Raw genomic sequence first — 16,174 nt, 5'->3', positions numbered from 1 at the left:
ACATTGTTATTCCTACTCCCTGCAATTGTTCTATAAAGCTATCCCTAGAAATAAACTATTGATTTAATTACATGTTTCCAATAAATAGCTTTAGTGATGACCTATCACACAAATATGGTTTAGTTTATGTAAATTATCGATTCTTATTGTGTGAAATGTGACGCGTCACGGCTCTTATTTGGGGCCAGCAAAAAAACAAAACAAACAAAAAATATTCGTGACGCATCTCACCTTAAAAATCAGACGTGCATTTGCGCAACACATTTACATAATGTCCTGGCACCTCCTTATATAAATTGTCAGCACTATGGCTTTAGAGCGAGTGCACAGTTTTCTCCAAATTTGGGCAGAGCAGGAAATCAAATTTGGCATCAACGCAAAGACTTAATTAAATATAGTATTTGAGATATAGGGGCCTATTGATTCAGCACGCATCGAATCGATGAAGACGGACAGCATAGTGCAGAATATTCCGTTCACCGGCAGAAAGCGGAGTCTGATTGAAGATGCCCAGCGGGAGCGAGAGAGCAGCTCGTCCTCTCCGGGCCCCTCGTGGTGTGGGGACAGCTTCGTGTATGAGGAGCAGAAGAGCGGCAAAATTACACTCAACATCCTATTTGCGCTCAGAAATGAGAAAAATGCGGGATTATTCAAGGCTGGCAAAGTCTTTGAGGCATGCCACTTTTAATTATGTTTTCTTCCTGTCGAAACATTAGCCGGGTTTTTTAAAAACAAAAAACTAGCATATAGATTATTTTGCCAATAAATTGCCTGTTTCATTAACACACATTGTACAGAGCTTATCAGTCGATTAGCATTCAATTACATATGAATATATCTTATTTGAAAGGAGTTTAATTAACGGTTATTGACATTAATGTTTCAAGGTTTTGATGCTTTTGAGTGATTCGACTTTTTTTCTCTATGATTAAAAAATGCAAATGGTGTATCGGGTTTTGCGACTTAGACTTTCCAAGCCAAGCTCCTTCACCTTGAGAGTCGACCGAGCAGAAAGTCTAAGAACAGCAGCACTGGAGAAGACCTGGAGTTCTTCATGAGGTGTGAAGTGCACTGCTCCGACACCGACATCTTCATCAACTCCTTAAAAAGAGTTGCAGACGACGTGCGAATAGTGCAAGAGGAAAAGAGTAGGTTATGTCTTGAATTATATGTAATTGATATCAGATAGATAGATCAATAGAAGACATTATTATTATTATTATTATTATTATCTTGATTTAGTTCCTTGGTTTCCAAAGAAGATTGCTGACTTGGACAAATGCAATCATCTGATAACAAAATATGACCCTGATCTGGACCAGGATCACCCGGTAAGTGAACTACAAGACTGATGCTGCTGTTAAAACGCGGGACTGTTCATTTTATCATTCTGGTTCTATTAAGTTGTGCATCATTCAAACCAATTGGAGTAGCCTACCGGTGATGGTGATTGATTTTATTATTCAGGGTTTCAGTGATCCAGAATACAGAAAACGGAGAGGGCTCATCACTGAATTGGCGTTCAACTACAAGCAGTAAGTAGCCTAATTCTAAAAACAAACATTTTCTTAATTATTGGATGGATAGTTCACCCAAACAAAAAAAATCTCATCTTTTTCTCACCCTCATGCTTTCCCAGATGTGTATGATTTTTCTCTTCTGCTGAACACAAACAAAGAGTTTTAGAAGAATATCTCTGTAAGTGAACAGTGACCTTCCTTTGTGTTCTGCAGAAGAAAGAATGTCATCTGGGATGGCATGAGGGTGAGTAGCCTAAATGATGAGAACATTTTCATTTTTGGGTGAACTAGTTATTCATTATTTTATATGTTTATTAAAATAATGTATTATTTTATTACAATGTGTTTTTCAAGTAAATACAATTTAATAATCAATGAACATTCTGGATTCAATAAACGTTAAGCTCAATTGTCAACATTTGTGGCATACTGATCATTACCACAAAATAAATAAATAAATAAATAAATAAATAATAATTTAGACTTGTCACTCCTTTTCTTTAAAAAAGAAAAAGAAAACAAATCTGCTTTACAGTGAGAAACTTACAATTGGAATCAATGGGGCAAATCCATGAACGTAAACATTTTCACTGTTTTAAAAGTATAGCCACAAGACGTAAACAATTAACATAGTGTTAACTTGGTTTTAGTCTGATTAAATAATTTATTTGTGAAGTTATACTTAATTTTACAACTTTGTTGATATGATGATGTAACGCCATAAACCCTTAAACTAATGTAAAAATGACTATTTAAACAACTTTTTTCAGCTCAAATAATGCACAAGATTTAACAACAATCCATGTAAGTGCTTTATAAAATTTCAAGCTTCACATTTCTTCTTTTCAATGCTCCAAAAATTGGCCTTCCATTGTAAGTGCCTCACAGTAACCTTGATTTTTGCTTCTTTTTTTAAAGGAGAGACAATTTGAAATGTCTTTTTTTTAGGAATCAACATTATGCTTTTTTAAAACACAACAAATGCTGGCGATTAAGCATAACTTGTTTTGAACCCAGAATATTCCCTTGATACATTAACATAAATAGTCAAATAAGAATATATTTTAGGGAAAAAAACGTTGCCACTCCATCTTTCTTTTGTCGTTGCAGTGGTGATCCTTTACCTGTTGTGGAATATACTCCAGAAGAGGTTGCCACTTGGTAGGTTTTCCTAATAACTTATAATTTGTCTGGTTTGGAGCCAAAAACATAATTATTTGCTATACTGTAAACATTAAAACATACTTAAGTTACCATTTGGAGTTCCTCAGATGCTTTTTGGAGATTGGCCAAGCAACCTATAAAGGAGCCTCAAATGTTCTATTCACTCAAGGAATTCAAGGGCATCAAAGCATTTCCTTATGATGGGGTTCCTGAAGGAACTGTTGACAGTCCTTAGAGTTCTTTAGAGTTACTGAAGAAAATAAGAGCAATTTTTCAGAGAACTGAAAGGGTGTCTGGAGGATCTCCCATGGGTTTTACCGGTGTGGCAGCCGAGAAACCCCACATGGTGCCCAGAGAATCTTAAAATTTTGTCAAGTGCCTGCACAGAAAAGCAACAGTATATACGCATTATGCATGAGCTCTTTTTTTGTGATGAGACAGGAGGGAGGTCTTCAGAACTCTGGCCAGTCTCTATCCGACTCATGCATGCAGACAGTTCCTAGAAGCTCTGGGTCAGCTAGAGAGTGAACATTTGTACGGAGAAGACAGAATACCTCAGCTGAGAGAAGTGTCCTCATTTCTTAGAGGTAAATATTCTTGCAAAAAATAAAAAATAATAGTATATAATGCTAATCAAACACCAGCCTCTAAGGTAGAAGTCACAAAATTGAAGAATGAACATTACTGTGGATTGTGAAATTATTATCCCATGTGTGTCTATGTGTACCCTTTTTTAGAGAGGACAGGATTTCAGTTGCGGCCAGTGGCGGGGCTGCTCTCTGCCAGAGACTTCCTAGCCAGTCTGGCCTTCAGGGTGTTCCAGTGTACCCAATATATTCGTCACCCCTCAGCTCCAATGCATTCCCCTGAACCGTAAGTACAGTGACAAAAGACATTCGCAGATTCATTTTGCAAACCACATGCACAAAATTCACATTTTAACTGGATGTATTGTACTGTGAACAGTGACTGCTGCCATGAACTACTTGGACACATCCCCATGCTTGCAGACAAAGAATTTGCTCAGTTTTCACAGGTATGTTTTTATCTAGAAATACCATGGGGCCTCCCTTCGAACCCCTGGGCTATGTTGAATTGTGTGTAAAATGGGTCAGTAAAATGCCCATGCCACACAATCTGCTTAAATCAAATGAAGAGTAAAAGGCATGAACTTGAAAACAATTTCATTTGGACTCACTAGCAAATCCTACCATTCATAATGCAAGTTAGTAAAAACAGGTAGCTACTTGTTAATCAATCACTATTTGTTTAATGAAATGATGAATAATAGTGTGATTGACACTCATTATTGTATTCTGCAGGAGATTGGACTTGCCTCACTTGGAGCATCAGATGAGGACATTGAGAAACTTTCGACAGTGAGTAATCCTCCAGGATAAATTTAATAGATTTATTCTAAGAATAGTCCAAGCCTCAGACAAAGGGACAGGTTATAGTAATTAAAACAAAACTTGTGGTGCCCTCTTGTGGTGCTCATTTTAAATGAAATGGTGCAAAATAGTCTAGGCCAACAGTCCATAAAACTTATATCGTCCTAAATGTAGTCTAAAAACAAACCATTTATATTTAAAAAGCATGCATTGTGTATGAGTATGTGTATCCTAATGAAACATCCCTAAATGTCACACACAGCTGTACTGGTTTACAGTGGAGTTTGGCCTCTGCAAGCAGAATGGAACAGTGAAGGCCTATGGGGCTGGCCTGCTGTCCTCCTATGGAGAGTTATTGGTAAGACAAACTTTTATATTAAAATATGTGTTATTATGAAACTTTTCTACGAGGACATTTAGAAGGCTACTAATATTACATCTGTTAGTAATAAAGCCTAGTGCAATCTATTTGACTCCTAGGGCTCAAGTACAGTAATAAAATGTAAGAATAGTCAGATTCCATAGCTCATGTCAGAATCTGATTCTGATGGTTAGGGTACAACAGGGTTAAAGGCACACCCTAAGGAAAATGAGCTATTTCTGGCCACAAAATGTCTCAAGATTCAGGAAAATCCATTTATTTTTATTGAATAATGATGGAGGAACACAATCTGTGTGAAAAGAAATAACAACAAAAAAAGGTGGTGACAGAGCCTTTTTCCCCACACCTGGGTCAATAGGCTCCCTCACTTGGGGTAAAAGGCCCCTTGGTAGTTTTAAGTGATATCATGTAGATACCGGGGCAAAAGTTATTGGGCACAATTTGTCAACTAATGCTAATACTTTTGAGAATGCAAGCTGCTTTTTTGAGTTGCAAATAGATAATGTTTATTCAAAATATCCACTTCAGAAAAGGGTGCATCATTCCTTGTTAATTTCAATAACATTTGGCATTTCATAACATCTCAAGTATTCTATTAACAAATTAATCTCCATTGTGATTGGATCAGTCAATGTGAGCCAACTTTGAACAATCTTCATAACAAATATATTCCCCCCACATAATCACCTTAAACAAAATTGAAAATGACAAATAAGTATTTTGTCTAAAAATAAATGTGATAATTTCCAGGATATTCATTAGCAACATAAATTTACAACATTTTGAAAATTATTAAATATTAGATCAAATGACCTCAAAATCAACATTTAGACACCACATGCAATGACCTCATGGATCTGGAATATTTTTCACTGCATAGTGACAAACAGGCGTTTTGGAAAGTGCTGTAGTAGTTTTTGATGATATTTAGTGTTTTGAGGGAAAATAAAATGTATCCTTGTGGAGCCTTAAAATCCCGTTGTACCCTACTTTTGTCAGTCTGTTCAAAGAAACCCAATCAGACCTCAAGACATCTGTCCAACAGCAAGATGTTTCCCAGAAGAAAAAGAAAAATAAAGTTCAGTTCTTATGGCATCTTTTCTTTTAATACATACTCTACATTCAGAAAGTTATTGTTTTATACATATTTTTAACACTGGAACTCTGGTTAATGAAGTGTCTCTTTTTCCAGTACGCCCTTTCAAATGAGCCCCAATACAAACCATTCAACCCAGCTGAGACCGCAGTACAACCATACCAGGACCAGTCATATCAGCCTGTGTACTTTGTGTCTGAGAGCTTTGAGGATGCCAAGAATAAGCTGAGGTGGCTGTTAATGTGTTGCTTTCTCTTTTAGAGATAATTTCACAGAGGTTGTAAAATATGGGATAAAACATCTTTTGGAGTTTTCAAAAACACATTGCTGTATAAATGTCCTTACTGTCTTCAATAGTGTCTTTATTTCTGTTGTTCCACAGGCAATACTCATCCACTATACAGAAACCCTTCTCCATTAGATATGACCCCTACACTAGCAGCATGGAGATTCTGGATGAGCCCTCTAAGATTCAGAATGCATTAGGGCAGATGAGGGATGACCTGAAGATCTTGCATAAAGCACTGGAGAGACTGGGACAGAAATGAGCCAGAGTGGCTGATTGATCATCATAACAGCTACCAATACAAATATGAGGAATTTCACATTTGCAGCCAATGAACTGATGAGTTTGGGTACATTCTTCTGGAGTTGAAATAAGATACAAGAGGAACTTGTATTTGTGTATGTGTCAGCTTCACCATTATATGTAATGAACAGTTATATTGACATAGAATAAATATACTTATTTTGACTTCTGGGCTGAATTTTTGTCTTATAACCTTGTTTCTAATTGAATGTGCTCTTAAAGGGATAGTTTACCTAAAATTGAAAATTCTCTCATCATTTACACACTCGCATGCCATCTCAGATGTGTGTAACATTCTTCAGCAGAACATAAACTAAGATTTTTAGAAGAATATCTCATCTCTGTAGGCCCATTCAATGCAAGTGGATGGTGATCAGCACTTTAATGCATTTTAATATTTACATCCTTTTCACTATAATTGTTCACTTCCGGTCGCTCTCCAATGCTCGTCCATGAGGGAAACCAGTCATTGCTGCCTCTCAAGTGACGTTAATGCACTGGCATGAGGACAGATTTCTGTTGTAAACAAAGAGAGCTGCACTTCTGTTTGTATCGCATCAGTTTTCACGTGAACATGCATGCCAGGGTGCTTACGTCACATGAGAGGCTGTGTGTACTGGATCTCCTCATGGATGAGCATTGGAGAGTTACCAGAATTGAACAATTATAGTGAAAAGGACGTAAATATTGATCTGTTTCTCACCCAAAGCACTTTAGAAGACCTTAATTTTACCACTGGAGTCGTGTGGATTACTTAAACTATGATTGTCTGTGCTTTTAGGAGCTTGAAAGTGCTGATCACCATCCACTTACATTGTATGGAACAACAGAGTTAGAATATTCTTCTAAAAATCTTCATTTGAGTTCTGCTGAAGACAGAAAGTCAAACACATCTGGGATGGCATAAGGATGATTAAATGATGAGAGAATTTTCATTTTTGATAATTATCATTAACTAATCCTTTAATATATTTTTTACTGCTTTGAAATAAAACAGAAGCCTGTCTCTTCAAAGACTAGTAACCTGGGGGGAGGACATTTTTATATACTGTATTAATCACAACTTTTATTTACTCTTTAATCTTTAGAAATAGTTAATTAAGAATGTTTTAGGTATCATGTTTCCAGCTTTGGCTTTAGATTCTGTCAGAGCTAAAAGCTTTAACAGAAAATGAAAAGGTCAAGCCGAGTGTCACAGCAATTGATTGACAGCTTGTGGTTGCAATACAGAAGGAGTAGGAACACCTACACAACTGTTCAATTCATGCTAAAGATTAAGCTACCAAGTTGCAGTGTATTCTTCTGAAGCACAGGCCAAACCAACCTCAATGAGTGAGCACTCAGGTCACTGTTTGCTGGAATCCATTGAGTTCAGAAGGCAAATGAGGTTATATCAATGAGAAAATCAGAATAAGGGAGAGCTAGTCAGGATATTAAAATAAATGTAATGTAATGAATGGGGGAGAGTGGAGAGATGTATACATCTGCTTTTAAAAACCAAATTCAAACACTTAATCATCTCTCTTATCTAATTTTACATGGCGCTCAAACCAATCCACAAATCCCTCTTAAAACCACTTCTTGGATTCAAATCCAGTGAGTTCAAAACAAATGCAGGTTGCCATAGCAATGATATAACCAAGAAATGTTCCAGTGAAATTCTACCAGCTAATCCCAAAGGCTTATCATTGTACATCAGAACATAGGCATTTCCATTTGCTTATATTGTAGACACTGTTCCTTTGGCAAAAAGGCTTCTGTGGAAGGTCAGTGGGTACTTCATGTCTTAATGGCTGCCAGGACGGAGATCTTATAATTTTCAGCATAAGAGGATCTTAACTTTTTGGACACCAAGACACCCAGATTCCCATCATGCTGCACTACATGACATAACCTTCCCAGAGAGGAAACATGATGCAGCAGTCCAGTAGGATGGCAACCAACATGAGTATGCCACAAGTGAATGACCCTAATGGTGAGCCAGAAGGGGAACACTCAGATTATATATATATATATATATTCCAGAAAGGAATTGTCAAGTGACAGTGCTTGCAAATCACTGACCCATTTTACTAAGGCCAAAGCCAGCAGTAATGCGGTCTTAAGAGAAAGCACACACAATTCAACATAGCCCAGGGGATCGAAGGGAGGCCCCATGAGCGCTTTTAGGACCAAAGTTTAGTCCCAAGTTGGACTGTAGCCGGGTGAGTGGATTTAGCTGCCCCTCCCCCTTAAGGCATTTTATGGTTAAATCATGTTTGCTTATAGAGGTGCCGCCTTCAGGTGTGTGATACGCAAATATAGTATCCACATAAACTTTGAGCATTGATGGATTCAGCCCTGCATCCAATCTCTTTTAAAGAAATGTATGAATTACAGGAATGGGGCAATTCACTAGGTCTTTCACTAGGCCCAGTGAAAAGCACCAATTAGTGAACACATTCCATTTCAGTGCTAAAAGGCGTCTCTTCGATGGTGCTCTAGCCCGTAAAATGGTGTTCATTACCGACTGAGCCAATTCTGGCTCGTCCTCTGAGCTCCGATCAAAGGCCACACATGTAGGCTTTGCAGCTCTGGCTGGGGATGCCAAACTGTGACTTGTGTTTGAGAGAGAAGGTCTCTCCTCAGCGGTATTTCCCATGGAGGCCCATCCAGTATTTCTACCATTTACAGACTTACCATTTCGGCGTAACTAAAGAACTAATAGAACTTTATTTCAACTCTGCTGATGGCACGAGGTGAAACACATACTTAATTATATACACCACTACTGTTGTGTTGTCCAAACAAATCAGAATGTGGCGATTCACTGAAATTACTTCAGTGGTGATGTCTTTCCAATTTGAAATGAGACAGACACAGAAGAATGGTCTGTACGCACTCATTCGTGTGGTGTACACGCATGCTCATGGAGTCGAGACAAACGTCAGAACTAGAATGGGCAGAAGCCCACCATTCTTCTCCAGAAAGAGGAAATAACGGCTGTAAATCCTGCTGTGTGTGTCACAGTATGGGGCAGTCTCAAGCACATTTTTTGCAAGGAGACTGTGAATCTCTGCATGCAACACTGCAGAGGTGGCCGGCGTACAACTTAATCTGTGACCGTGTTTGACTGTTTTAAACACCCAGTCTGACACGCCAGTGAGGGCTTGCCATGCATTCATGCAATGGGACAGCAGGCTTACGAATTCATCTAAAACAGCCTCTATCGCGTTCTTTGCAAGAAGAATATGTATTTCGGCTTGTAACACTGGCTCATCTTCGTATGGAACCATTGAAACACCATTGAAACGGGGCGGCCGACATGCAAATTGGATCTTATAACTATGTTCGATCGTTTTTAGCATCCATTCGGAAATGCCACTAAGGGCTTGAAACGTACAGAGGGCACTTTGGTTTGTTCATTGCATGATGCAATGCACGGCCCACCATTGGGAAGTGGTTATGCATAATGTGGCCTTTGAAGTGGGAAAGCTCTTCGTTGAAAAAGTGTGAGAGTGTTTCGTGCATTTGCAATTAGCGCTGTACTGTTTTTAGCATTCTTTATTGCATGTGATTGAATGTGAGACACAGAAACAACAAATTGAACAACAATATTCCTTTCCCGACACACAGCAGTGGGGAAGAGGGGAACAGCATTGTGTGTCAGGAGCACTTTTGCTGTGCAGGGTGGTTGCGCTGAGGAAGCTACCTTAGTTTAGGTCACGGCTTGCGTGGCTTTACCAGTGGCTCGACAGAACATCAAATAGAGCAGCTTTTTCCACGTCACACATTTCCATGAGGGTCAGCCAGATTGACTTGCCAATGGCCTTTCCAGTGACTTTCATGTCCTTTTCCACATCATATTTACATTTAAATTTTTGCATTTGGCAGACGCTTTTATCCAAAGCGACTTACAGTGCACTTATTACTGGGACAATCCCCCCCCTGGAGCAACCTGGAGTTAAGGGCCTTGCTCAAGGTCCCAACAGTGGCATCTTGGTGGTGCTGGGGCTTGAACCCCTGACCTTCTGGTCAGTAACCCTGAGCACCAACCACTGAGCCACCACTGCCCCAAACTGCATCACGCACTACTGTGAAGGTCAGCCAGATGTGACAATTAAAAAATCACTAGGTTGCTCATTGACTTGCCAATCGCCTGTGCCTGTGAAGTCTGTAGCAGTGCGGAGGTATTTAAAAGTCTCTGGATCGTAGCCTTGCTCATCCATTTGCTTGAGGAGCTTAGCTTGGAAAACTTGGAGCATCGCCATCATGTGTAGTGCTGAACCAGCTTGGCCCGCCCCTGAGTATGCTTTTTTAGCCATTGCGGACGTCAGACTACATGGCTTGGAAGGATGAACGGGGCGTGATTTCCATGCCCCGCTAATCGCCGGGCAGAGATGTCCTGCTAACGCCTCTTCCACAGGGGGTAGTTGGGCATAAAATTTGACTTCCTCGTGATCCACTTTAGTGAGGAGAGTGGAATCACTGTGCGAGCAAGCTGAACGATATCTTTAAAAAGACACAAACACGTAAGCGGCTCTTTTAGTTATAAACACACAATATCAACAATAGCTTATTAGCGGGGCCTGGTAGCTCAGCGAGTATTGACACGAGTCGCGAGTTCGAATGTGCGTATATGTACTTACGTGTGATTACTCTGGCTGAGAGCAGCAGCGCGCACTCTATCACACCCGTGCTTTATGTGTGTGCTGGAAAGAGATTGGCATTCGCTCTCTGCCACTCTCATCCAGAAATATCAATAGTACAAAATAGTAAATATATAATGTACACTTTAAAAAGTTAATTCCCCAACTCTGCAAATTATTAAATAGAACACATGTTTTATCAGACTCAAGCTTACTACGCAAAGCAATTTCTAACTGAAAATGTTGAATATATCGAGACAATAAAATGTACTATGTATCAGGGACATTTAAGCTAATATGACGAATGAAATAGACCATTATGGAAATTGTACAACTCAGTCCGTCACATATTTGTAGTCAACCTCTGTGTGCTAACTGTAAAGCTGGCACTTGGCACTTACAGTGAAGAACACAAGTGAGGGGTGAAGTCTCTATTCACCTATTATCCATTCTAGATATAATGTGAAATGAAATGTCAGCCCAAGGTGAGTTTGATCTTGAATACACCTAGTAGTAGGTTTCACCTGAACACAGTGTGGACTGAAAAGTGAAAGAGAGAGAGAGAGAGAGAGAGAGAGAGAGAGAGAGAGATGATATTGGTCTTTAAAAGTTTCCTTGACGGTTCCTGCCTCCTCCTTGCCCATCCTTACCAGTTACAGATACAAATCATTTGTTATTTGCATTTATATTGACAAATTGATTTGTTTTTCTTAGTTGTGAAAGTTAAAATAAGCTTAAAATGTTGATGTTGAGTTTATCGATACAATTTTAATTCAGATTCTTGAACAAATTCATTCGGACTCTGCCTGTTATAGACTCAGTCTTGAGTCCGACTTGGCCCCTTTTGGATTTGGACTCCAGGTAAGCTCAAATCATGAGATTCATCCGCCAGAAGAGCAGTGCCAATAAACGAATCACATTTAGTGTTCTTCCGCAAATTGCTTGCAATTTTAAGTTTCAACCACAGATGTCGCTAGAGAGCAAAACGTTATGTTGTGAAGCTTTAAATAATTTGTAATAATATTGAGGCCCCATTGGAAGTTTGATGGGTAACACCACGACCCCCTGGTTGAGAACTACTCGATTGCATCACCGTTCAACTACTTTTTAGCTACAAGTTGAAGGGATGCATGATTATGGCACAAATCATAATTGTTGATTGTTATGTTGACTTGTCTAAGCCAGTAAATAGTTATCAGAGACTATTTAGCAGAGATGGGCCACTTCTATTAAAATTAATGGTAGAAATTGGAATGCCCAACAGATTTAGAAAAGGAAGTCCCACCTTACAGGTGAAAGAGCCAATAGCCTGTCAATCAATGGGCATTCATATTAGGTGGACAAGCCAGGAAATTGCATTTTAATCTGATGTGAAGAAGCACAATTTATGATACCAGTGTTGTCAGATTTTACTGCTGATATGAAATGTTCTTTGATCTTAATCTTGACCAACCGTTTTGTAGATTTTCGGTCTTTCCCCAATACATGTAGATAGGAGCTGCACTTGTATGCTAGTTATTTACATAGAAAAAAGCTGCCCAGCCACAGAGACCACTACCACCAGCTAGAGCTTTCAAGCTACATCCACCAAATCTAGTTGTAGTGGCTTTTTCCTATAAGCCAGGGCCAGGTGGTAAGATGTTCTGTGCTGGAATAGTATGCTGTCTTTTCTAACTGATCTGACTTTCGCAAAGCAGACACAAATATAATCTGAAAAATCCCTTTGATTTTTATTGATTGAATGTTCAAACAGGTCAATGGAATGCTTGTCAATTCAAACTCAAACAATCAAAAATTCTAATGTAAACAAACCCACAAAATGTCTTTAAACTGCATTAAGTTGCTCCCTTTTTTCTTAGCCTAAAGTTTGAGACAAGGCTTTGTCAAGCCAACATCAAAGTTTGTCTTAATAAACTTTAATTATTTTGTTTACCTTGATATTGTTGTGATAGTGGTGGTCAATGAGAGAAGGCACAGGAGGCTGAGCCTTCTCAAAATGTTATTCCAAGGAGGGTAACAACTGAAATGATAGAATTACCAGCTGTTTTAATCAATTTACCCATTAACGTACATTTCAGATGCATTTAATGTTAAATAAAATATATGTATTAATTTATCTTTTCTACGTATCCCAGGCGAGTTTTAATCACTGCATAAATGCCAGAGGTGGCTGAATGAAACTTGCCTTCTGCACGATTGACTTTTCATCGTTAGACATAACCTTACAAGCCAATCAGCTTTTAGTATCACGTTAAGGCCTGAGTATACTTCGGTTGTCCGTGTTTGCGTAACGCAGATTTCATCTACTACTACTAAAAGATAATCACAAAGCAGCTGTAGTGTGTATGCGTTGAATGCATTCATATTTGCTTGCTTTCAGAAGAGTATACTCAGAATGGCAACGTGGTCACCTTGAGAAGTGTGTCATCAAATCTGGTAATGCGCATTCTGAGATCACTCATTCTGTTGTTTTCACATTGTTTCTAATGGAGACTGGAACCAGAAAACAGTACAGCAGCAATCAGAATAATCACGGAGCAGTGGTTGATCAAGAAAACTGTATATGGAACAGGACGCCCATCCACCATCGCAGGCCTGGTTCCAGATAAAAATCACTGAGGGTGCTTGTGAAAATAGTGGGGGTGCTCTGTATAAAGATGTATTGTAATTACAAATTTTTTTATATATTAAATCATATTTAAATTCTACTAAAACAACGTAAAGAACAGTTTTCATGTACAAAACATTTATTGCTTAATTTTTTCTCTCTCTCATGATCTGTCGCTGAAAATGCAGATTAAGACATACATTAATGCAGCATTTTTGTGTTTGCTGGGATTCAAGGACATCTGCTTGCCAACAGTATTAGTCTTACATATTCAATTGAGCAGGTGATTGCGATTATTTTGGTATAGTGGCCACATCAGCCGTTAACATGGAAGAGAGAAGATAACAAATTCTGCATAGTTGTACCTTTTAAGCCTAGTATTCAATTTAACACTCTACATCAGTCTGGTTTAATAGTAAAATAAAATATTTGGAAATTAATTATTCTAAAAGCTTATTTTAAAGTTGGCCAGAAAGTGGACCCAATTACTTGTTTTATTCTGAAACATTATTAACCCGTTTCAAGCTCATAGGTCATGATGTGGGTCTTGTCAATGGCTTGTTCCCGTTTAGCACACAACTGAATAAAACAAGCTCCATGACACTGATAAATGATTACTGGCAGAGTAACATTCACATACAGGTGTGAGGGACTTTAGAATTTCACAAATAACACAATATATTACTCTCTCACTTGGTTATAGTTGCTGTCCTCTCCGTGTGGGAATGATGCAACTGGGATATTACTGAAGTTCATCTCTGAAAAGGTTTGCTTACAGACGTGGCACTAAACAGCATAATTTGAGCATAATATTGCACTATTGAGGGATAAGTATTTAATAATTTTTTTCGAAGAGAAAAGAGAGAGAGAGAGAGCGCACACTTGCATGCAAGGTTGCCAGCTTTCATAAATTAAGTATGATGAGGTGAAATATTTCCTATTTGTGTATTTATAAATCTCTGTTTGGGGTGTCTGGCATATACCCTGAGCATATCACAAGCTTATAGATGCACAATAGGTCCCAAAGCCAGATTAAAGTGGACCCGCGGGCAGTAGTTTGCTCTGGTCTGCAATTGAGGGAGCTCTAATGGAGCTCTAATGGAGCTTTTCCACTGCATGGTACATCTCGACTCGAATCTGCTCACTTTTTGGGTGTTTTCCCACTGTGGATAGTACCTGGTACATGGTACTTTTTTAGTACCACCACGGTCGCGGTTCCAAGCTAGCCAAGCCAATGCTAAATGTGACGTCAAAACCCTGCAGCTCACTGAATGATCAGAGAGAATCTTCACTACCAGCGTCACTGGATTTTCGATACGGGACATCAACCAGCTAGTTTAAAGGTTAGCTACAGAGATAGCAGTATCATTTGTTCATGTGACTTTCGAATTGTAAAAAGAAATGGCTGTCCTCAAAACAACGCCGTGGTCAATAAACAAGGTGCAGACGTTACTCTCGTTAGCGATGAACAAAATGAAAAAGCCTTTCAGGAAGTGTCTCAGCTGTTGGCTGCACAGCTATAACCGGACCTACCAACAATGTAGAGAATTGGTAGGTCCGGTTATATAACCAACACATTTTTTGGTCAGTTTGTGTCATGTTTAAGATGATGTCATGGCAGTAGAGGTGGCACAACTATGACGATCAGCCTATAATCCCACCAACGTTGAGGCAGCACTAAACAGCAGTGGAAAAGCAAGCTCAGAAAAGTAAAGCAAGTAGAGTCGAGTTGAACTGTAACATGGTGGAAAAGTGCCATAAGGTTCGTTTGAGGGAGCTTAGCACCCTCAAGCACCCCCGTAGAACCGGGCCTGCACCACCGACTCCACGTTCCTGCCCATGTAGACAGGGTGCCATTGTGGCTGCTGTAAATGTAATCTCTGTTAATTATTTTATTAGTTGTGCTGCCCTAACTCTCGTGAGATGCCTCAATCCACCATGTGCTTACAAGACTTGGTCCTCAAAAGACTTTTAATTATTCAAGACTGCTTCAAGATTACTCCTCCCTTTGTTCTTTTTGCTTTGTCTTAAGTAGTGAAGAGGATTAGGCCTCAGTGTCACACCAAAGCCCTCAACCCAACCGAGTTGCTTTGATCATGGTAATTATTTTTTTTTCTCCATTAAAACTACTTGCCAAGTTCTAAGGCTTAACCCTGTGAAGAAAGGCTTGTGTAGGCATTCTCCATCATGTTAGAGCACATCTGTTGGATGGAAGAAATGCGTAAGAATTCTCTATCACTACAGTGTGTCTGTTGCTTCTTTCCACCCACACTGACACTAGATGATGAAAATGTTCCAACGAAAAACCAGTACTTTTTCCAAATGATGCACACTATAATCCTGCACTGGATTTAAAGAAAAAAGGGTTATTCACAGGACTTTGGCATGGTTTGTATTGCCACAGTAAATGTAGGGAGACCAGCCACCAGATGGCAATCTTGGGTTAAAATCTTTGCCCACCCAAATATTGATGATTGAATGTAGATTTTGGGAAGCGGTGGTTTACTGTATCATATTCCTTAAATCCTTTAAGTTCAAGCTTTTCTCAGGTCTCTCTCTAAGAAAGTTATTGTATCCTTTGGAAGAGTGTCCCTTGTGTGAGACAGTGCAAGAGACTGACACTGATTGTCCAAGCTGTGTGCAGCACCAGCCAGGTTCTGCACTACAAAACCTTAATTTCAGACCACAGTGAATTTATTCAAACAAAGCCGGCAGACAAGGAGAGCAGTAGCATGTTATGATTGTGGATGGTGGTATGATTCTGGACTCCAAGAATCAGGCCTTACGGGCTCAAAA

General features: G+C 39.1%; 1 protein-coding gene across 1 annotated transcript; it reads left to right on the top strand.

Annotated features, from left to right (window-relative positions):
• Positions 1-60: 60 nt before the first annotated feature.
• On the top strand, positions 61-6,281 carry LOC127638904 (tyrosine 3-monooxygenase-like). The gene is made up of 12 exons (XM_052120641.1): positions 61-673; positions 968-1,148; positions 1,243-1,331; positions 1,468-1,535; positions 2,631-2,681; positions 3,126-3,271; positions 3,422-3,557; positions 3,651-3,720; positions 4,007-4,063; positions 4,338-4,433; positions 5,650-5,783; positions 5,936-6,281. The coding sequence occupies exons 1-12, from the start codon at positions 443-445 to the stop codon at positions 6,099-6,101; spliced, it is 1,425 nt and encodes a 474-aa protein (XP_051976601.1). The 5' UTR covers positions 61-442; the 3' UTR covers positions 6,102-6,281.
• Positions 6,282-16,174: the final 9,893 nt, after the last annotated feature.

Source organism: Xyrauchen texanus, chromosome 47 (genome assembly GCF_025860055.1).
Source record: "Xyrauchen texanus isolate HMW12.3.18 chromosome 47, RBS_HiC_50CHRs, whole genome shotgun sequence".
NCBI lineage: Eukaryota > Metazoa > Chordata > Actinopteri > Cypriniformes > Catostomidae > Xyrauchen > Xyrauchen texanus.
Note: the sequence above shows the minus strand (reverse complement) of the source record. Positions and strands in the feature narration are given on the sequence as shown.

Coding starts and splice junctions, on each gene's coding strand:
- LOC127638904 (XM_052120641.1), top strand. CDS start 443: ATGAAGACGGACAGCATAGTGCAGAATATTCCGTTCACCGGCAGAAAG. Junction 3,721..4,006: donor AATTTGCTCAGTTTTCACAG/GTATGTTTTTAT, acceptor TGTATTCTGCAG/GAGATTGGACTTGCCTCACT. Junction 4,064..4,337: donor ACATTGAGAAACTTTCGACA/GTGAGTAATCCT, acceptor TGTCACACACAG/CTGTACTGGTTTACAGTGGA.